Below are 23,561 nucleotides of genomic sequence, written 5' to 3'. Positions count from 1 at the left end.
TTACCTTAAAAAAAATAATAATCAGATCTTTTTTGTCCGTATGGAGCTTTTGAGCCATATAGTGTACTGATAGCGGATTTAGGATTAGAAGCAAGTTCAGTCTCAAAATCTGACATCCTACATAATGTGGACCATAATATTTGTAATTGAGATTATAACCTGCTTAGTAGAAATTTATTTTCCAGGAAAAAAAGAAAAGTCATTATGGAGATTTCAAGAAATGGCAAATATGCCCTCTGCTACCCGTTGTTCTGGTGTAATTACTGATCGCCTCCTGGTTAAATGTTTTAACTTGTTTTTTCATGTCAATTTGTGAGTTTTCCAGCATGACATTGCTGGTTCTTTCCATTCTAAATTAGTCTGGTATCATCTGAATCCCTTGGATTTAGTAAGTCATTTACCTTTTTCTGTTTCCTGTTAGAAAAATAAGAAACACGAGGCCTTACAGGAGTGACACTAGTAGGGTCAGAATAGTTTAAAAAGCCAAACGCGTGTTTTCTGTGATCACATTCCCCGTGCATCATAAGTGAAGTAGCCAGAGCATCACACATACCTGAACACGTGAAAAATAAATGACACTTGGCGATGGGCTTGCTCGGAGATCAGCAGGTATATCATTCCAGGTATCCCTGTGCTCAAGAAACCGTATCTCTGCTCTGTTTGAAGGTAATGTTAACAACCCTGCTCTCACCTCAGTGCTCCTTGCCTTTGTGTACGTTCAAATACGGTGTTTCTCCCTCTTTGGTCCTCTCCCTGGGAAGCTCAGGACATTCAGAGCTTCCGGGATAAAACAGCTTGTGCTCTTTGGTGTCACTTCTTACCACATCTGTTGCAAGTTGTTAGGAAAAAAGGCCAAGGTTGAAATGGAGCTGAGTAATTTTTAGTAGAAATGCATCAGGACCCCAGCTACTGCAAACTACCACGTACTTCTCTTTGGCCCTCACAGGCCCCCCCTCCACAGGAGCAGGCCTGTGGCAGACAAGCAGCATCTCAGCCTTGCTGGTCCCAGTTGCCTCTTGTCCAGCGAAGCAGCTGCTCTGATCCCAGACACGAGGTGAAGTCACAGATTTCGCTGGCAGCCTAATCTGATCTGAGACTGTGCCGCCACCGTTCGAAAACTAATATTGGAAGTAAGACTTTGTTTTAGTTATTATTATTCACTTTCAGCCAGATCAGTTTGCTGATTGTGCGGCATAAGGGATGGTGCAGAAAATGTGCCGAGGAGAGATGAGTATGAAAGCGTGCTGCTGTCACTCAGACTGATGGTGAAAGCCCTGCCCGCTGGGTCTCTTTCCATGAAAGCTAAAACCAAAGTAAATTGCTATGGCTCAAGCCCTGCTGTCCCCTCTGCAAGTTACTGCCTCCAGCTGCATCGTTTTGCCCCCTATTTGCACCCAACACTGACACTCAGCACTTCCCCGGTGAGCCAGATCACCTCGCAGCGTGGGCAGAAACCCTGTGTAATACTTCCCCTGAATTGCTTCGCTGTGTCAGCCAGACAAGTAGCAGAAAAAGAGGCAGGGTTGTGTGCCCAAAAGCGGGATTTGTAGCCACACCAGCTTAAATTGCCTTTAATTGTCATGAAGCCATGGCTGCTATCTCATCTAGCTGATAAGACACTCTAAGAAGGTCAGTCCATGCAGTGGACCACAAAAAAAAAAAAAAAGGAAAAGTGAACCCGCACGGCTGTTTGCACCGTGGTCAGCTCTGGAAGTCCACAAGCACTATTTTTCTCTCAACTTGAACCCCGGGAACTTTTTCACAAAGCCTGTCTATGAGTCAGTAGCTGAGCTGCTCCTCCGGCGCAGCCTGTGGGAGCTGGGTGCTGCTGGATGGGGGCTCTCGGCAGGACCTGGCCTTGATCTTCCTGCGTCTCCCTGCAGCTGGGGGCATGGGAGATATGACGCCACTTCACACGGATGCTCTGAAACGAATTAAAGCCTGTAAAGTGCTTAGGAATGTTTTGGTAAAGAACTTACAGATAGGCAAGTTAGAAATAGTGACGACTCAGAGATTTTTTTTCAATGACACTATTACTGTTTTGCAACCGTGTGCAAGCCCTAGAGACGAAAAAGAGCTAGAGACACTGGGAGTTCCGAAGGGGACATTATTGCTTCATTTGGTTTGTGTCAGTTCCCATTCCTCTTGGATGAGTCGCTTACACTATCATGCTGTCAGGAATAATCTGTGAGCCTGTGCACGTGCTCATAAGAGATACAGTGACATGGACCATCTTGCGGGATCACGTCCTAGTGAGCAAATCTCCAGTTTGTGTGGCTTTTGCATATGCTGGAGAAGAGGAAATGTTTTGTAAAACACACTGACATATGTATTTCTAAATTTACAAATGCATATAATATATACATATTATATAAATTATATGACATACATTTGTAAATTATGAATGCATAAACATATAAAACTCATGTATCTTTATAAAACTAACGTAAGTGAAAATCTCATCTTTTTATTTTTTGAATAATTTCCAGATTTTAAGTTGGTGGCGTGGTTTGAGCTATTCTAAAATTTAAAACCGCTTGCTCTGTTACAGCTTTTTGTATAAGTAGATCTGAGAGGGTCTTACAGTAACACTGTCCCCATTTTACAGATGGGTAAACTAGGGAACAGAGGTGGTCCAACGTCATCCAGGAAAGTTGCTGCAGAGGTAAGATATGAAACCAAGTCTCCTAAGTCTTTGCATTTTGTTATATCTTAAAGACAGGCCAGTATTTTTCAAGTCTTATGCTCAACTCAAAATATTTGGAGCTTTGACTGACATGCAAGAAGTTTTATCCTACTGGCTTTGCATGCACTCCAGGTGGTAATAGCTGAAAACTGCTGTATGAAGAAACACACCTTATTCTAAATGCCCTGCTGTTGTACTACCGGAAAGAAATACACAGTCCTGTTTGCAGACAAAGACTCAAGTAAATTACAGTATTCAATGGAAACTGCCTTTACAGGGACACCATCAACTTGAAATCCAGTGAAATACAGGGACACATTTAAGGTGGTGTCTCCTATGACTTCTGTTGATTGCCCCTGCCAATCTTTGTGAATTGTTTTCTTGTGGCTTTAAAAATCTGTTATGTGGTAAAGTTGACATACACAAAAAGATGGCTTGTTTAGGGTGGCTTGTTACACAGAGCTGTACTAATTTCTAAGGTGTTTGCTGAACAAGAGAAATCATGTTTTTGAGTACGGGAAGGAAAAATGAAGCTAACTGTATGCAAAAATTTTCTGAAGATAAAAGGTAAACAGTTACGGAAAAGATGTGTGATGAGAGTAGAAGGAAGCCTGGCATCTTAATTTTAAGTTGCAGTTAATCTTTTTCTGTAACAGAAGGAAGATATCTAAACACAGATATGATAAAGTCAGTGTGGTTCCCTACCACAATGTGCAACACGTCCAAGTCCACACTGACAACTGAAATCAAGATTAAAGTTTTCCAGTGTATGTAGTGAATTTCAATGCAATGGCAGCAGTGTTATTTTTTCAGGATTTTGTCCGCTGGAAGTCCATACAATATTGGCAATAGCACACTGTATATTGTATGGAAAGAGCTCGGGCAGCCATCTCTGATCAGAACTATCCCAGTCACCCTATTACCCTTTTAGCAGTTTCTCAGTTTTCTATTTCATATTCCTCAGCACAGAAGCAAATGATTGTGCTGATTTCATACAGAGTTGAGTGTACTCTGTGTAGGGTTTGTTGAAGGAGTCTAAAAAAACCCCAACAATTCACATCTTCTGCTCTGAACTTTCCTATTCAGAACTGTAACCTGAATTTTTATACAAGTCTTTTGTAGTCATATATACCGGTCACGTCTAGGTCTCACTGCGTCTTCCTTATTTGTTTCTTACGTATGTGACAGCAGGCAGATATGCATTTACACTGTAAGGATACAGCTGTTATGATTTTAAAAATACTACTAACTAGTATGGCTAGACTCGTATATCCAATATTTATACGATATATTCTGTTTATAGTGATGTAAGGCACTTTACGTCATCAAATTGAAATAAGCTGTATCATTTCACATTTTTATAGTGATGGAAATGCACTTACAGTAGAAGACAAGCACATTTACATTTCTGTGTCAGTGTTTTAGTTTGGTGGCCCCAACACACTGGCGGAGGCAAGAGCTGCACTGAAAAACAGAAAGCAGAAACTGTGATGGAGTTGCTGTGTAGCTGCAGTGAGACAGGGAACTGCAGGGGACCCCAATAAAGCAGGTTAACAAAATTAATAGTAGAGGAAAACAAATTTGCTCTATAGCTGAGCCAGTTTTGCCAAGAGCAGCTGAAAGGCAGCAGATGACAAGTAAATCCAGGGATATGTAAATACGTGAAGTCTTATGGTATGCTTTCGGATGGCCAAATTTTGCTTCTAGAGATGAAGAAACTGCCTCCATCCCATTCAAATGGCCTATGAGACTCCAAACAAATATGGGAGTTGAGAAATTAAACAGAGGGTCCTCAAAACAATCTCCATGTAGTGTTCCAGATGCAAGCTTAGGTCTATGAGACTAAAGGTCTCAGAATTTTGAGTCTGTTCTGTTGAGAAGAGAGCTAACGGTACAAATTGGGAATGACAATTTTTCCGAGGGAAAAAAAAAAAAAAGAAAAAGACTCTCTTCCGCGTCACCAAAGTGTGGAAATTTCCTATAAAAGTCTCCAAAGATTTCTTCTAGCCATGTGTGGTACCAACTTGTCCTCCCATTATCTGAGAGCTTCCTGGGTGGCAGTGATGACTGGATAACCTAGGGACCAGACAGCTCATCTCTTAGTCTGCAGTACCCACTGCAGTACCCATTGCCAGCTTGCTAGAAAAGCTTGAAGAAATGTGGGCAGTCACATCTAGGGAGGGAAAAGAAGTTTCTCAAATCGACATTTGCTTTAGTTAATGTGTTGGTCTGCAGAATCCATTTCACTTTATTCAGAAATTCTAACAATGACAAGGTATGCATTTGTGTTTCTCTGGGTATATATTTTACAGCTTATATATTCTCTTATCATGCAAGCATCTCCTCTAAACTCCTCTTCAGAGGACAGGTACAGCTCCATGGCTTTTTGTTTTGAGTTCCACACCAGCTGACTAATCTAGTAGCTAGTGATAGCTGAAGATCAAGACACTGATAATTCCTCTGCACCCCAGAGAGAGGCAAATGAGCTAATTATACATTGATTGTCTATCAGTTGAGGAAATCCCCAGATGAGGAGTTGTGGGTGTATTTTGCGTTCTTTGCACTACTTCAGTGATGCTCTGGGAACAAAGGAGGACAAAAAAATAAATTCAGCTCTAATTATTCATACTGAACCTGTGGCCTTCTTAAAATGTGCTCAACCCGGAGAGCAAACCCAGGGTTGAGTGAGGCTTCTTCCAGACTTGTTTTAAGACTGCACCATTAGCGGCCATTCTCACTGAAGCGTCTGCCAAAAACCTCTTGAGTCTGTGTTTAAGGAGCAGTCCTGTGTGGAGGTCCATCCCTAGAGATGTGCCAGTGTTTTTCCCTTTCTATGACAAGGCTATCTGAAGATCTTGGACCTGTTCCACACTTAAGCTCCAAGCATCTTTGTTGTCTATCTGACCTTGCAATACGATAGGCTGGAAACTTCTGCTGTCTGGCTTTTTTGTGAGGCTTGTTTCACAATCTGGGTAATGCAGATTTCTCGGCTTCCCATTTCCACTTCTGTAATGTTTATTATATTCAATTGTATGTCTGGTTTGGTGTTCATTTCTGCAGCTCCTGCCTATGTTTCATGCAGTTCTTCATCTTATCTGCAATTGCTATCTGCACTCTCAATCAGCTCATCTCTTTTTATTAGTAATAGATCAAGTCAGTTCCTATGCTTGCATATGCTCCAGGATGGTAATGTCTTGTCTTGCCAGCAGAGATTTTGAGGTTGTGATAACCTATATGCTTGTCTGAGGGATGTGAAAATAATGTTATGAATGTTGTTTATGAAAACTGGGTTTTGCACAGCTTCAGTAGTTTTCACGTACTGTAGTTGACACCTCAACGAAGTGACAAGTAGAACTGACAGCGTTGCAAGCCCATAGTTTACTTCTGATCACAACTAATTGAACATGAAAATCCTCAGCATTTTCCCTCAGTTACCTCTGCGTAGACACCACTGTGAGGACAATTTTCTTTAAATTATCCTACACTTTCTTTGCTCCATTTTAACCTCTGATTATACCTTGTTTCCTCTCCCTATTTTTTTCTTCTACTGATCTTGCACTAAGCATGAATGTTCTTTGTGAGGAAATCAGTGAGATATTTGTAGTTAATTTTTTGTGTCTTAGATTTTGTGCCCAGTACATAATGATCCAGTTACATCTCAACTTGCTCGCCGGGTTACAGCCGCGACTTTCCACTTCTTCTCTCCACTGCCAACAAAGCAAGTTTATTTTCTAATAACTTAAAGTACCTCCTTTTATCCTTAACTCTCTACAGATGCTTCCCTCCTTCTTCCTTGTTAATTCAAGTGTCTCTGCTTCCAAGGATCCTCTGCCTAGGATTGTGCCTGTCTCCTTCAGTGCTATTTCCTGCTCTGAGATGGAAGGTGACAGGTAGTCCCCTCCCATTCCTGAGGACTGCAGTAGAAAGACGCCAGCTTGCCTAAAAGGGGTTCTCGGCTGTGATTGTAACCAGTTTTCAAGTGAGTGTTTTGAAAACTAGTTAGGCAGTTTTCCCAGTGTAGACAGGCTCATAGAAGGACCATTAATTACTCAGCACAGGCTTAACCGTGGGCAGAAAAAGGGGGCTTTTGTGCAATTGTCAAACCCTCACCATTATTTGTACATGTTGGTTTTGTACTTAATAGGATTACATGACTTCTTTGCTCTATATGCCAAAATGGATGGTTCCTTTCAGTAATAAAACAAAGCCAATAACCTGAAAGGAACCACAGCTCAAAAGCACAAACTTGACCTCTGATTGACCTTGACATTTGCAGACTAAAAAGAACTTTTCTTTGAACAGACAGAAGAAGTCAGGGAGCCAGCAAGAACCAGGAGAAAATGGTTTTGTTGCTTTCTGATTACATTGTTTAAACCAACATGCTACATGGTTTACAATACTTCATTACAATGTATTAGGGCCTGGAGGTGATTTAATGTCTGTTTATAACTGAGACTAATCTTGAAATAAACAAATGAATGTTTAGAAAATGGATGAAGCTGTTCTGCTGGAGACAGCGTTAAATGCATCTCTGAAGAGTAAATCATGGCTGTACAGCACTTACATGCTTTTTATTTCTACCTTCAGTTGTATTTCAGTAGTTTTATCTAACAAAATTAATCATGGTGCAGTACAAAAAATTCTAATTGGTTAGGACTGTCTAGCAGCCATACATTCTATAACAAATTCACAATTTAAAACCTGTTTAGACCTTTAAAATCAGGGAAAAAGATAAACTAGAAAATGCTGTAGCATTACACTAGGCACCATGGTGATCTAAATTAAATCTGTTACAACCTGTTCTAATTTAAAATTGCCCATTGTGCAAATGAAGGGGAAAAGAAGAAGAGTTAGTTCACTTGTTCAAAGCATTTCATATTCCCAGATAAATCTTTCATCCCCCCTGCCTTTGCTTGTGTGCTGCACGTTCCCATTTCCTCTGCGTCCTCTGCATAACTGCACATAAACGTGGTTTCAGACAGAGCCAAGAACTCTTCCTCCAGCAGTTCGGTATCGGTTCTCGTCTCTGTTAGCCGAGAACAAGCAATTTCATTGAGCATCCCCATCGTGGTGTCCAGCTGTCCACCCAGGAGCTCCTCTGTGGTGCTGTAGGCAGGGGCCTTGCTAGAGGAGGTTGCTCCAGTTTCTTCTGCCAAAGGATGACTGCAGCTGTGCTCGTTCTGCCCTCTGCCTCTGCGGGCAACTGCTTGGCCACTCTTGCTTCTCTCCCTCTCCGGCCTGTCCTACCACCCAAGGCCCTATTCATGGCCCCCAGGCATTTCACAGCACGTTTCTCATCTTCTAACACCTGACTCATTCCAAAAAAGTCTTGACTTTTCCTAAGTACCAGTCAGTAAGCAGTTAAAGCCTGATTTGAGAGAAAAAAGATCTGAAGTCGGATGGTTCCTCCAGTCCCACCGCCCACACCCTTCCGGTTGCAGACTGGAGCGAGTGGGAGCTGGCGAGGGGTTCGAGTGGAAGCAGCAGAAGAGGACTTCTGCACTGCCATGCCTGTGCAGCGTATTGCCACCTAGTGCTGCAAATACGGAAAAGCAAGATTTTCCTTCCTGCTCAAGACCGAGACTCCTGCAGGACAGCCATCAAAGTGGTCATGACTCAGAAGGTTCTCTGTCCTAGCAGCACTGCTCAGCCTGTCTACTTCACCATGTCCCACGCCCATTACAACAGGTTTAGGTCTCTGAACTTTGACAATGCACTTTCTTGCGCTGCAGTTGATGCTAAATACTATGACTGCTCTTCCTTAGCGCAGGGTTTTCAAGTCTAGCCCTACGGCAACGTTGCATACGTAATTACACTTCCTATGGGTGGCTGTCTGTGTACCCTCCTTCCTATTGCTTTGTTTGCCACACAAGCACGAGTGGCAGAAGTCTTAAGGATAATTAAGTTTGTTCAAGCTGGAAAAATAGCCAGCCACACAAAAGAAAGGCCTGCTAAGGGGAAGGTTGCAGCGTAAGCCTGTATGTTCATCAGCATCAGTGAATAAGTGGGGGGAAGGGCATTAGCTACAGCAAAAATTTCAAGTGCTGCTTGCACCTTCCTAGGTGTCAAAGCTGACCACCCGTGCACCACAAATGTAGACTTTCTTGGTACCAGCTCACAGACCTCTTTGTATTAACTGCTATGTCTAAATATACACTAGCAGCATTCTGAATTTACAGTGAAAACAAATAAGATCAGGCACATTTTTGCGTGTGTATTTTGTTCCTTTGCTCCCATGTTAATTTCCCCTCCCTTCCATACGACTCATTACTGACTATTACCTTAGTTCCCATTAAATTTCTTGTAGAGGTTGGCATTTTAACTTACCAGCTTGAGCTCTAGACTATTGACATGTTACACTGCAGAAAGCAGCAAAATTATCTGCACTGTATTTTTTCCAAGACACTGCGTGATGAGAATAAATCATGTTGTCACCCTGACATGATCCACTAATGAAGATGCACACCCACTTGCCCTGCCCTCTTACGGGATGCTAAGTGAGAACCCTTCCTCCGTCTTTCTTCTTAATTTCCACTGTGGAAGAAGCTTTCTAATTCTGCACATTGGTTTGCTTAGCAATATTGCTGTTGCCTAATGCAATAAAAATCAGTTATGTAACTGCCTTTGCTAGACTTGCAGAGAGCATTCACCAGACGGGAAGACAGCCACAGTATCTCGATGCTTTCCATTATGTCTCCTATGTTCACTGTTCTTATGCAATATGCTCTGCTTTTAGTATCTTTCTTTAATCATTTTTCCTGACATCGAGTTTAGAATATTATACACCTATAATCTAAGATCATGCAAAGACAAAGCAGGAAAAAGAAATAAGCTTACTCTGATTTGTTGCTAAAAGGGCTGATATTATAGCACTAGTGCCTCCAAGGAACAAAGAATCGCCTACCCTTTGTCAGATAGTATTTTTAATGCTCTAATTCTGGACCAAATTCCAAAAATAACCTATGTTTGCAGATTACCGTGTGCTCTTTTGTTCTGAATAATGTCTTGCTTGGTGAACTATGTCTTATCAATCCACCAAGTACTGGGTGTCATTGTTCACCTCATTCACAATTCATCTTTTAATTAACATTATCACGGGCAAAATTCTATTTTGGTCAGCATAATTTGTCATTGGAATTGGCAGTACAGAAATAAAAGAATTACCATCTGAATTTATGTGAAGACAATGTAGGAAATGGTGACTACAAACCTAACTCATCCAGCACTAAAGAGGAAGAGAGGGAAACCATGTAAATGATAATGGCTTAAAAAATTGCATCTGCAATGTAAAAATCACTCCTTTAGTCATTCAGTATCTGCTAAGCAAACTGTTTTATCAGAATTACTGCTATTGAAAATATAAGTTGAATCCTACACTTAGACATATGCTTTGTTTGGTGGAAAGGGTTGCTAACTTAGGGAAGATTAAAGAGATAAAAAAGGCTTTTCAAGGTGATGACCTGAGATATAGGTACATAACATCAACTTAATGCAGCAAAATCCTGGTAATTTGCTTTAATAGTTAAACTTTGAAATTAAGTTACAACTGCAGCATTGTTTTAGAGAACAGACAAGGAAATAAATGCTTTTAAATGTTTTTAATTGTACCAGGAAACAAACCTTTCGCAGACAATAGAACACATTTCTGAATCCTTCTCACGAGAGTTGACTTTCATAATGATTGTCAGAAAACTCTATCAATGTGGGGAAAATTAAATAGCATTTTATTTTTCTCAGTCTATAAAGAAGTCACTGCTGCAGTCTAGATATGCAATATTTTTCTATTTACATTCAAATTAATATAGTGATATTAAACTGACTGCATTTAAGGCACAGTGAACACACCAGCAAACCAGACACTTAAAATTTCCCTCCAGCATCCCTTTACCTTATGTTTTCATCCGTTCCTACTTGCAAATGCAACAGGCCCTGAAGAGGATCACATTGAAGCAATACTCAGCCCAGATGACAATAAATTCTGTAAGCAGAGCACCTCTATTGGAGCATGCTCTACTGGAGGCCCTTTCCCTTTCAAAATAGCTGGGCTTCAGCCTGGCTGCTGCTGGGGACTGCTGTTGGAGTTTCATCAAGGGGCAGTCTTCTATTGTGGAAGATCCTGTTTCATTAGTAGTTTCCAAACTAGTTTTTAGAAAGGAACCATCAGTTTCCACTGTCATAATGAATATTTGCTCAATTATGCCTATTTACATTGTGTTTTTAATGGATACAGCATTTGTTAAAAATACTGGAACCTAATCAAGCTAATTGACCCCCAGTCGAAGTACCATTTAGTTTTCGGTTTCTTCATTTTTTTCTTTTTTCTTTTCAATGGCAGAGGGAAGCAGTGCGTAAACGGACAGGTCAGGAGGTGAAAGAGATGCAGATGATGTCTGTGTCTTTCACAACAGTGGTCTGTAGCATTCTGTGGGCTATCTCTGTGTTGACAGCAATATGAGACCCAGAAATGTATCAGCTAGAGTGGGGAAATGCTATGGAGGTTTACTATTAACCCTGTTGAAACATTAAATTCTTTACATTTCTTTTCTTCAGTTTCTATCTGATAATAGACCTGGGAAGAGTTAAGCTTTTTGGCAGAAGATAAAGGCAGTCTCCTCAACCTTAATTATTGTTCCTGAATTTGAATAATAACTTTGCTTATGAAGTTAATGGCACAGGCTAAAAGATATGGAAAATTCTATCCAAAGGTAGAAAAAATGATACCCAGGAAGTTGTTATGCTCATATTGAAATCATGGCTTTGCAGTCTAGTTTCTGTTTGGGTCTCCCACCTTTCTAGGTAAAATAAGATGCCTCTCATATTACTAAACCCCAGGATTTTTCTAACATTTTCTTCATGCAGCTCAGAAGCAGAGACAATTAAATCATACAGCTTTCTTTCACCCTCTGCCTTCTTCCAAGGAAGCATCATGTTCTGTATTCCTTAGGCATCAACAGCGCATGAATGAGAAACAGCGTGGGCTTTACTGATCTTCTAAGGAATATATAATTATTTTCTCTGTTCTAAGTATGGTTACTCAAAAAGTGGCAAATGATATAAAAATAAATACAGTAAAAAGGTATATCCTGCATATAGTAAGGGTACAATCAGACAAAAGGAAATTATGCTTATTCTTAGAATATTAGGAGGTGAAATTAATGTTCTAAAGGCCATCCTTTTACCATTCTATGATTCCCTCATAGCACTGGCTAAACCGATCTTTTTCAGTTCTTGCAATCAGTCTTTCCAGACGTGTATGTTCCCTTCATCTCAAAATTCCCCAGAACTCCCAAACACAGTATGTAAGTAAATGTGATGATTTATAAACCCTTGAGGTTTCAGAAACAAGTGCTTATACAGTATGACTAATATGCGAGCGTGTGCTGCTGCCCCCTGATGCAGGGAACGTCAAATCTCTTCAAGCGTAGCCAGGCAATGGCACGAAGCCCACTTCCTTCGTGTATTAATATATGGCCATAGATGCATTTGATACTGCTTGGACAGATATAAGATAATGTCTCTCCCTTGGCTAACTTAATATCTAAATTATTAGTTGAGGGGAGAATGAGGAGAAGGAAGAAGAAAGAAATGAGACAAAAAATGGAAAAAACAACTATGCATAGCCACTATGGGAATGTTCAAAAATTTTTAAGGAATATAAGCTGTGAACTCGAACTCACTTTTAATGCAGTTACGTTCTACGTTAGTACTGTTTGGCAAAGGTAACATTTATGGCCGCCTTTAGCTAGCACTTCAGGCAATTAGAACTCAGTTTGTCTTTCCTGCTTGTTTATTCCCCTCCCAAGCATCGTCTGGATTTGGGAGACTAAATTGCCCGGAGCAGAGACTTCCTCAGCAGGATTTGCTGGAGTAAACTCCTGCAGAGTGAGTCCTTATCTCTGTGAAGGCTGACAGGGGGTGCGAGGTGGAAATAATATTTACTTTGAGGATGATGCCTAGGTCCACACAGAACTCCCCAGCAAGCAACGGAAGGTGTGGTGCAAAGCCCTAAGCATGGCTCGTGCAGCCACTTGGGTCCCCTCTCCCTCTCCCTCTCCCTCTCTCTCTCCCTCTCCCTCTCTCTCTCCCTCTCCCTCTCTCTCTCTCCCTCTCCTCTCCTCCCAGGCTAAAGAGCCTCAGGTCTCTCAGTCTTTCCTCATGGCAGAGATGTTCCAGTCCCCTGATCATGTCAGTAGCTCTCCGCTGGACTCTCTCCAGTAGTTCCCTGTCCTTCTTGAACTGGGGGGCCCAGAACTGGACACAGTGTGGTCTCACCAGGGCAGAGTAGAGGGGGAGGATGACCTCCCTCGACCTGCTGGCCACACTCTCCTTAATGCCCCCCAGGATACCATTGGCCTTCTTGGCCACAAGAGCACATTGCCGACTCATGGTCAACTTGCCGTCCACCAGAACTCCCAGGTCCTTCTCTGCAGAGCTGCTCTCCAGCAGGTCAACCCCCAGCCTGTACTGGTGCATGGGGTTACTCCTCCCCAGGTGCAGGACCCTACACTTGCCCTTATCGAAGCTCATCAGGTTCCCCTCTGCCCAGCTCTCCAGCCTGTCCAGGTCAAACGAAACAGAGTTTTACAGAGGATGATTGTTTGCTGGTTTTCTTGGTGGTGACTTTTTAATTTCAAGTTGCAAACCTGGAGCTCTGCCTGAATGAGCACGGCTGAGCTACCATGCTGCTGCCCAGGCAGTGCGTGGCCTCTGCCCTGTGGGAGCCACGGAGGGAGGCCACCTCAGCAGCAGGATTTATAGCTTCTGCAATTCAGTAACATTTGTTTTAAAGCCGTAATTGCCAGATTCACGTAATTTAGTGATTTATTTTCTTATCTTTTCACCCACGCGGGGTGCCGGGGGCCCTCCCGGAAAGCCCTCGCCTCTGCCTCCCCGGCGGTTCACGCTGACAGGCCGGGCCCGTGAGGACGAGCGGGCTTCGGCCGCGGGGGCCACCCGGCTTTGCCGGCGAGACCGAAGGTGCCCCCCGGCCCGGGCAGCGCTTCGCGTTGGAGGAGGCGAGAAGGGCAGACAACCGCGTGAGGGCGGCCGGGGTGGGGCGGGGCGGGGGGGGGCCGAGCCGCCGGCCCGATCCGGCAGCGGGCTGGGGTCCCACAGGGTCCCACGCCGGCCCCAGGCAATGGGCGCCGTGGCCTCGGAGACTCGGCGGCGGAGGTGGAGGTGCCGGGGGAAGACTACAACTCCCAGAATGCCGCGCGGGCGGCGCGGCGGGGAGGGCGGGGCTGTGCCGGGCGGAGGCGGGGCGGAAGTGGGTTCCCCGGGCAGAGCGGCCGGCTGGGCCCGGTTCCGGGTGTCCCTGCCTTGGCAGCGGCGGCGGCGGGTGGGGGGAGGAGAAGATGGCGGCGGACTTGGAGGCGGAGGCCATTGACAAGAGCCTGCTGGAGTGCTCCGCCGAGGAGATCGCCGTGGTGAGGCAGCGGGCCCAGGGCGGAAGGGCGAGACGTGCTTGGGGCGGAGAAGGAGCGGGGGCTGGCGAGGCCGGCGGTGGGGCCGTGAGGGCCGGGGGCCGTTCCTGGGGCCGGGGTGAGGCCGTGCCCGGGGCGGGGGGCGAGCAGGCCCCCGGTGAGGGGGTGTCGCTGTCGGGGCTGGTTATGAGGGCACCCCGGGCTGGCAGCGGCCTCTCTGTCTGGCCTGCGCCTGCTGTTGTCGCCAGCGTCGCTATTGCAGCAGCCGAAATCGATCGCAGGGAGCAGCCGGCTTTTCCTGTTGTTCTGGCTGGCGCAGGTGGCTCCCCAGCACGCCGCCCAGACGCGGTCACCCCGGGCCGAGGGCGGCCGCCATGACCCGCCGCTAGTGCGGCTTGGTGGGCCCAAACGCCGGGGGTGGGAGTGGGGCCGCTTCTCGGTGTCTCGTTCCTTCACCAAACAGCAGAGGAGTTTAGTTCTCCTGCCTGGTTCGCTGCCTTTTCTCGTCTCTCTTCCGGCTATTGTGTCGCGACGTGAGAAGATCCCCTTCCCCCCGTTAATTTAGGTGGATGTCTGACCCCAAATATGCTTTGCAGTGTTAAAGTTTCATCACTGGATTCTTCTTTCCTCAACAGTATTTAAAATGCAGTTCTGGCAAAAGCTTGTGCTAGTTAAGCTTAGGACTATTAGAATGGGACCCTTGTAGAGGAAATATTAGTAAAATCAATGTCCTATTTGAAATAATCTACTTTTGTCTAGACGTTTTTCCTGATTTTGTGAAGAGTAGTTGAAAGGGAAGAGAAGTGAAGTCTTGAGGGTAAAGATCTTAGAGAAACTTTTGTTTCTGGCCGGGCCTTATGTAGACACTTAGGCATTTGAGGAACTGGAGATATATATATATGTATGTTAAAATATTGGGACTGCTCATGTACTTGTCTGTAGGATAGGACCTTGAAGAGCTGTCTGTGTGTATTTCAATTGAAATTACATTGTCTGCTTTCCAAAAGAAAATAAAAGACAGTGTTATAATTCAGATTATCCTCAGATTATATTGGTGTATCTACAGTGCACACAAAGGTATGATTAGATGAGCAAATGTGCATAGTTAGCTATATCCTAGCTAGTTTACTTCCAGGATTAGGATTCCTTCCTCTCAACAGCAAACCCAGTAATTCCATTGAATACTTCATAAAGTAGCCCAAACTGCCTTGTCTGTGTGAGTAGCAGATGGGGTTTTTTTGGGTCACACTGTAGATAAACCCAAGGCAGATGTGCACCAAGTGGAACACATTTAGGAATTCACTATATGTACAAGTGCCAACTTAAATTTAGTCAGTTCTTTCTCATTTTTATTCTCTGGCGTCACCAGCACGAGCTACTAATTCTGAGATCTGTCACTCTTACATGACGATGTGCTAGCATCCAAATGCTGCTGGCACTGCCTGATTGTATATGTAAACAACGTACTTGGGTTTTAGCAGTGTTTTTCTCCCTCCTATGCTGATAACACTACTTTGCTGATAGCCCGGTATTAACAAAACAAATGCCAGCCCAGAGCAATAGTTGTAGCACTTTAAGCTTCAGTTTCTCATTGCAACAACTTAATGATAAACTTCCAAAGAACAACGATCAAAAGAATAAATTATCTGTAACCAAACATGAGCCTACATTGGAAATACTTATTTGTATAGCTAAGAAAAACAAATTATACCTTTTAGCTTTTGAAGCAGCAAACTGAGTTGTTTTAAGGCTTATTTGTATTGCATGTTCTGTTCTGATACCTCTTAGAAGTGCATTTGCTAGAAACCTTGATGGCCTATTAGGCTTACTTATATAAAATATTATTTGATTAATGTTTTTGGGTTTTTTTTTTGGTCAGGGCAGTTAAAAATTGCTGCAGGAGAGTAAGTTTGAGGGGGGAGGAAGTGAAGAGGAATACACTTCCCTTTTTATTAAAAACTTCTCTTGGGAGAGTAGAACGTTAGCTTTTCTTACATGCGACTTCAGGTTAGAAGATAGACAAATACTAATTGAAAACTTGCCTAAAACCAAAGTGCTTCTGTTAAAGAATGAATTCAAAAGTTTTGAGTAGTTTTGCTGGAGTTCAGTACCTCCCAAGTAGCGATTTAGAAAAGCAGTGCAACTTACGTATGCATATATATATATCTCTATATATATATTTCTAGTAACAATTTTACATGCACAACAGTACTTTGAGTTGCCTTCCTGGTGGCTCTTGGAGTGACATCTGTTTCCTTGTCCTAGGAGTCTCTACTTCCTTCTGATATTCTTCTAGCCAGGATCCGATTTTCAAAACTATATGCACAGTTAATATGTGTGTGGAACTGGCTCCACAAAGAGACTTAGGTGTGATGACGTTCAGTGTTGCCACACCTAACTTTTGGGCAACTACTCCCAGAATTTTTGGGATGGGAAAGCTGTTTACTCGAGGAACAAGAATTTTCTCTGGCTAGGTATTTGTCTGAGCTTGTAGTGTAGCTAATATGCACTGTGTATTTTCTAGATAGAAGTTAGTAATGTACTGCTGTATTATAAGGCTGAAATCAAAGGTATTTTGCTGAGAAAAATGCAGATGTAGTAACTAACATATACCCTAGAAAATAATCTAAAAGTGATCTTGTTAAATGGAAATCGTGGAAGAGACTAAGTCAGTTTCACTGTGGTTGGGTCAGTTCCTGGCTGTAGTAGGTATTTGGCACAAATGATGAAAGGAGAGGAAAAGAGCAATGAGCTAGGAAAAACCCCTCAAATTCTTAGTAATGAAAACTTTTCTCATTTTTGTCTGGTATTCTCTGAATCCTGGTGGGAATGGTGAGATTATCTGTAAACTTCTAGGTTGTTGGATATGGCTTTTTGGCAACCTTTTCCCATGGACTTCCTTGGAAAAAATCTGGGCTTTGACCATCAAAGCTAGATCAATACAGAAAGATTTAGTAGATTGATTATAATTTTAAGAAGTCAGACTTAGGGAAAGAGAAGTGAGGAAGCATGTTATTCTACTAAGAGTTGAACTGACAAATAAGGTTTTTTTAATATGAAGTTCTACTTTAGAAAACATAGTCTAGTAAATAAAAATACAATATGTTTTTAAAGAAAGGCGAAAATGCAGCCATTGTTAAATGGCACAAATGCTCTGCTGACTCTGTATGTCTGTACCCTGAAGAACTTACTACAATTGTGCTGTCTCAAACATAAGTTCTTTAGAGTAGACTCATAAATAATTCTGAGTAAATCAAGCTATAACATTTGATTACTAACCCATTTATTTTTGTATAATTAATTCTTGGTTTTCATGTGCGATTCTATGTTGGTTCTGAATTCTTTTTCTGAAGTTGCCAGGGGGTGTCTGGTTGTCATATTTACAATGAGAAATGGCATGCTAAGGCTGTTTATGTAACACAGGATTTAATCAGTGCACGCTTGCAGTATGTGCTTGCTCCTGTTTGTTTGTTATAAAAACCTTGCAGCCTTAATTTACAGTTTAAACCTTTATAAAATTGTAATCCATAAGGCAGAAATAAAACAAGTGTTGTCCTAGAGGATTTTTTCTTTACTCTGTGTGTGTATACGAGGGAAAACGCACCTATAGAGCTGCAAGTTTTTCAGTGGCTTATAGGTACAGTAGTTTGATGGCTTTTAAAAACTCTGTCAACATTGCATTTTACAATTGATTAAATAAGGCAATTGAGGTGTGTTGAGCCTGGCTGGATGCCAGGTGCCCACCAAATCTGCTCTCACTCCCCTCCTCAGCTGGCCAGGGGAGAGAAAATAACAGAACACCCGTGGGTCAAGATAAGGACAGGGAGATCACTTGGCGATTACTGTCACGGGCAAAACAGACTTGACTCAGGGCAATTAATTTAGTTTATTACCAATCGAATCAGAGCAGGGTGATGAGAAATAAATCCAAATCCTAAAACACACCCCACCCCCCCAGTCCCTGTTTCTCTTCTTCCAGAGCTCAATTTTACTCCTGATTTCTCTACCTCCTCCCCCACAGTACGGGGAATGGGTGTTGTGGTCAGTTCATCACACATAATTTCTGCCACTCCTTCTTCGTGAGGAGGGCTCCTCACACTCTTCCCCTGCTCCAGTGTGGGATCTGTGCCACGAGAGACTTCTCCAATGTGAGTCCTTTCCACAGGCTGCAGTTCTTCATGAACTGCTCCAGCGTGGGTCCCCCGTGGGGTCACAAGTCCTGCCAGCAAACCTGCTCCAGTGTGAGCTTCTCTGTCTCCATGGGTCCACAGGTCCTGCCAGGAGCCTGCTCCAGCACAGGCTTCCCATGGGGTCACATCTTCCTTCAGGCATCTACCTGCTCTGATGTGGGGTCCTCTGTGGAGTGCAGGCAGACATCTGCTCCACTGTGGACCTCCATGGGCTGCAGGGGCACAGCCTGCCTCACCATGGTCTACACCACAGGTTGCAGGGGAATTGCTGCTCTGGCGCCTGGAGCATCTCCTCCCCCTCCTCCTTCACTGACCTGGGTGTCTGCAGGGTTCTTCTGCTCATGTATTGTCACTCTCTCCTGGCTGCAATTGCTCAGTTGGTTCCTTCCCCTCCCCCTGCCTTAAATATGTTATCCCAGGGGTGCAGTCACCATAGCTGATGGGCTCAGCCTTGACCAGTGGTGGGTCTGTCTTGGAGCTGGTGGCATTGGCTCTATCGGATGTAGGGGAGGCTTCTAGCAGCTTCTCACAGCAGACACCCCTGTAGCCCTCTGCCCTGCTACCAAAACCTTGCCATGCAAACCCTATACAAGAATTCATGGATCTGACATCACACTTGAAACAGTACTTCAGATAAGTTATTTTGATGGTAGGAGAAACTAAACCCCCCTCATTTTTGTCGGTAATTTGTTGAAGTTAAATGAGAGGGACTGTTACCTAATGCTGTGTTTGCCATTCTCGTTGTACTTTTTGTGTTTGCCTGTTCCTTGCCAACTCCAGGCTTCCGCTGCTCTGTGTCCCCAGCTGGCAGCATCAGTCTGCACTCCGCAGAAATGCAAACAGCATAGTCTAGGCCTTAGCCTAAAAGTCACTGCTCATGTTGGGACATTTTACTTGTCATGTATCCCAGGGGAAAATTTTTAAGAATTTGGTCTCTTAAATCTTGTGTTTTTTAAAAGAATTTTGTATGTCAAAAGGATAAAATGTGCAAGCAGGGAAACAAATTATTCCTTTCCTAATGTCTGTCTTCTGTGATCATCAAGATTTAACACTTAGAAGGAAGCAGGGCTTTGTAGTTTTGCAATGCCATTTTAGATTTTTGATTTAGAAATAAAAAAGTCATCTTGATGGATAGAACTATGTTTGGTATTTTTATTAATGAACAATTTTTGTTGTCATTCCTTTTAAAAGAAATGGCTGCAAGCAAATGACCTTCAGAAAGAAGTATACCAGCATCTGGCCTATTATGTACCAAAAATTTACTGCAGGGGTCCTAACCCTGCCCCACAAAGAGAAGACATGCTGGCACAACACGTTTTGCTGGGACCAATGGAATGGTATCTTTGTGGTGAAGATCCTGCGTTTGGTTTTCCAAAGCTTGAGCAAGCGAACAAACCTTCCCATCTCTGTGGCCGTGTTTTTAAAGTGGGAGAGCCTACGTATTCTTGCAGGTAGTTCAACTTAGCATTGTCAAGTATTTATAATCTGTGAAGTCATGGGACATTTTTTGATAAGAATGTACTGTCCTACTGAAAAGTTAATACCTCAAATGTGTTTTTAAAGTAACCTTACAGTGTTTCACGACCAGTGGGACCAGGGGAAAATTAACACACTACAGATTTGTAAATGGAAAAATACCAATTAATATAATGTAGAGTGTTTTCTGTACAAAAGAAATGGAAGATTAAGAAAGTGGTTGGGGTGAACTGTCAATGTGATTTAAGGGCATTAATCAGAAGTGGGCAGGTATATGTGCATGTAATTCAGGTGTTTAATATCAGCTGTTAGTGTTGATCCTGTATTTTAAACCTCTTTTGATGACCTGTTAAACCAATCTATGGGATGCTAAAACAGGTGTACCAGCTTCTTGTTCCTTTCGTGCCTCTATCTCTAGATCTGTCTAAAAATACCATTTTACTTGAAAGAGGACAGGAAATTACTAACCAATTACAAGTATTTTAAAAGTCTTCAGTTTTAAGCCGTGTATAACTAGCTATATATTCTTTATCTTGTCATCTTTCCTGAACAATTTGTAGTTTAAGTTGAGTTTGTACCCTCTCTGTCACAGATTCTTCTTGCTTTGCGTGATTTCTACCACTGTATTGGACATTTGAACACTTGGTGGGGTGATGGTGGAAGGGAATATATGTCTTATTTTGAGGGTTTATTTTTCTGGCTTTCCATCCCCTTCATTTACAAGGAGAGAATGACTGTAGAAGAATTTTACTCTCTAGTGCTCTCCTCTTCTAGAAACATGATACCTTATTTGCCTTACTTGCTGAAGTTCTGATTCAGGGTGGACTTGATATACTTAAATCAGCAAGCTGCCTCTTCTGCCTTTCTGTTTCAAGGATCGGTTAGAATAGGTTGTTTTGGAAATATTTTGAGACCCCATATCTTGAGATAGATGAGATTAAATTGGTGGGTACTTGAGATACTTTCAACCACTAAGACCACTCAGGCTCATCTCGGATGTTCTTCCTTCACACCTGTGAAAAAATGAAGAGATCTGGGTAGGGAGGCTGAGGACTATCAAAATCTATAAAAAGAATTTTTAGCATTTGTTCAGTACCTTTTCATGAAATCTGGTCTCAAAGAACTAAAAAACCAAACCTCAGAACTAGTGTTTTAATGCAAGTCAAATTGCATTGCAGCCTAGAAGTAATATGTTAGTGACCTAATACTCTTCATATGGACTAATGAAAACTGAGAGTTCTGTTAATTTCTTCTAAACACTTGCTTTTTCAAGACCAACAACTCAATATGTAAAGTGTGTTCTTGAGAATGCTGTCAGGTATGATGAAAAGATAGAATAATGCAATCCATTGGTGGAGGATTTAGAGAACGAGTGAACGTGCTGTTCATATTCATGGTCTTTAAATAATTTTCCTACTGAAACAGCAATAGAATCATAATGCCATTCAGGTTAAAAAGGGTGTCTTGGTAGGCTGTTTGTCGAGTCTTCTGCTCAAGTCGGAGTCAGCAGAGAATATAGAATATTTTTGCTGTTGCTGCTATCAAGATGGAGTTTCATCTTTTGATTAAGTACTGAACATAGGTGTAACACTGTTAATGTTTCCTGTTGTGCAATAGTAATTTTCTTTGACTTATAGCTGGTAATGAAGAGCAACGAGAGTTTGATTTAGACTTCCGTGGGATGCAGAAAATAATTTTACATTAAAATAATTTTACATTAAAAGCAGTGGCTTTTCTGTCCAGTTGTGAAGCTTACAGGTCTGCCTCTGCTTTAGGTGTAAGCACCCTTATTTGTTTGAGAAATTTCTTTGCAAGTGGTACTGAGTTTGTAGCTATATTGCCACAGGTTCATGGCTTTGAAGAATTGATACTCAGTATTGTAGAACTGATCTACCCAATCCTGTAGGTATATTGCTTCAATAAGTGTTTTTGATTTTTTAAAATTAAAAAAAAAAGAAATGCGTGAACATAAATTACTCGAAACCAGAAGAGCTTCGTATAATTTTTCTTTGACATTTTTGCTTTTAGTGGCTCCTTTGGAGAAAACAAATGTGAAAACGGTACTTTTTGCATAGTAAGTCATGGTTGCCTGATTATCTTTCAGTGGTTACCTGGTTTAGTTTATTTGTGAAATGGAATTAAGATAATTCTTGATAATAACATTTCATAGGCTCTCTGATGTTTTCTTTTGAACAAAATAAGTTGTTTCTCTGAATTCTTATTTTAATAATAGCCATCATAAGATATTAATTTTCTTGATAGTTACTTTTACATTGCAAAACCTGCCTCCCTTAATCTTGAGGTGCCTTAAGTCAGTTGCATTGTATAGGGTCATATATTTTCAGTGTTTTTTAGGGAGACAGTTAAATATAGTGCATAATGGTCTCATTCATTTGTTTAACCTCTTTTGCTAGAAAGATTACTTCTATCTAATATAGCAGTGCTTCTAGACAGGACCTTATTGTGGCCTCTGATCTCCTGGTTGAGGAAATTGCATTTTCAGGCCTCTTCAGTGAGCTTGCAAGACTAAACTTAGAAGCAGAGGTTTGATCTAATCTGTTGTGTGCTATCTTTCTTTCCAGTGTTCAGTGAAAGAATGTCTTCTGATTGCTGGAGGTTGTTAATGCTTATACTCTGTAGTTGAGAGAACTTGCTTGGGTTTATACTGTTTACCTGCCTGTCTGGTGTTCTGTCATTCATATGTTTACTTGCTTTTATACTTGTCTCACCTCTTGAAGGCAAAGACTATATTGCCTAAATATACACGCTACCCAGACAATATTTTAAAGTCTCTTCTGTTATGAGAACAGATTTTTTTTTTTTTTTCCCCTCCTTCATTTCCCCCTCCTTGGAAGCCGTCCCTTTCCTTGTTTAGAATCATATATACATTAATCAGAAGGTTTGTGTTAGTGATACTTAAAAATTACCTGTTGTAAAATATGTAATTAAAGGTAAAAACATTTGTTTACGGATTCTTTCTTTTTTTGTTGTTGCTGTTGCCAGGGACTGTGCAGTTGACCCAACTTGTGTGTTATGCATGGAGTGCTTTCTCGGAAGTATTCATAGAGAGCACCGATACAGGGTTAGTAATTCTGCTGGAATATGTGATGTAGTCGTTAATAATTTTGTATGTGTATGAAATGCCTTGTTTAAAGTTTAAGAATGCATACGTAATTGCAAAATGTTGGATGAACACAAAGTTTGGAATTATGTCTGCAATAACCTTAAAAACTTGAGTATTTTGATCTGAGTGTAAATTCTGAAAGTTAATACTTAAAAATATCAAGCCATTACATTTTATGCACAATAGTTAAGCTTACAAATGAGAGTACGTTATTTTAACATGTGATGTTTAGTGAATTTCATGGCATTAGAGTAGTTTTTTACTTGCTTTGATGTTGACATTTGGCTATTTGTAAAAGGTATTGAAAAACCTTTATTGAGAAACCACATTCATTTCCTTTAAACATCTGAATTGTTGTCAAATTCTGTACAATAGCAGGATTTTGTTTGTTTTTAAACATAAAGTTAAACCAGAAAACTAAAATTGTAGGTGCTGTTTTAGTAATATACTGCTATTAGCAGAACTGATTAGTTAAAAAAAATGTACAAACAAAACCAAGGCAGACTTGGTGTGTTTTTTAAACTAAGAAACTAAGTGAAAACTACTAGTGCAGTCTTTCTGTAAATCTTTTTTTGACAATACTGCACTGCTGTTAATGTAAATCCTATCATTGCATGGTTACACTGAGCACTAGGATTTAGGGAAAAAAAACCCAAACACAA

At 41.9% G+C, this 23,561-nt stretch overlaps 1 protein-coding gene across 5 annotated transcripts in view; it reads left to right on the top strand.

Annotated features, from left to right (window-relative positions):
- Positions 1 to 14,024: 14,024 nt before the first annotated feature.
- UBR2 (ubiquitin protein ligase E3 component n-recognin 2) overlaps positions 14,025 to 23,561 on the top strand; it is a 58,459-nt gene continuing 48,922 nt past the window's right edge. For all 5 annotated transcript variants that reach the window (XM_086461868.1, XM_086461869.1, XM_086461866.1 and 2 more), the window contains exons 1-3: positions 14,025 to 14,112; positions 19,491 to 19,750; positions 22,779 to 22,857. In XM_086461868.1, coding sequence (XP_086317994.1) covers positions 14,041 to 14,112; positions 19,491 to 19,750; positions 22,779 to 22,857 — 411 coding nt within the window. In that variant the 5' untranslated portion in view covers positions 14,025 to 14,040. The remainder of the gene's footprint in view (positions 14,113 to 19,490; positions 19,751 to 22,778; positions 22,858 to 23,561) is intronic.

This window comes from Leptosomus discolor, chromosome 2 (assembly GCF_034619465.1).
Source record: "Leptosomus discolor isolate bLepDis1 chromosome 2, bLepDis1.hap2, whole genome shotgun sequence".
In the NCBI taxonomy this organism is placed as follows: domain Eukaryota; kingdom Metazoa; phylum Chordata; class Aves; order Leptosomiformes; family Leptosomidae; genus Leptosomus; species Leptosomus discolor.
The sequence above is the reverse complement of the archived record's forward strand: the minus strand, read 5'-3'. Positions and strand labels throughout refer to the sequence as shown.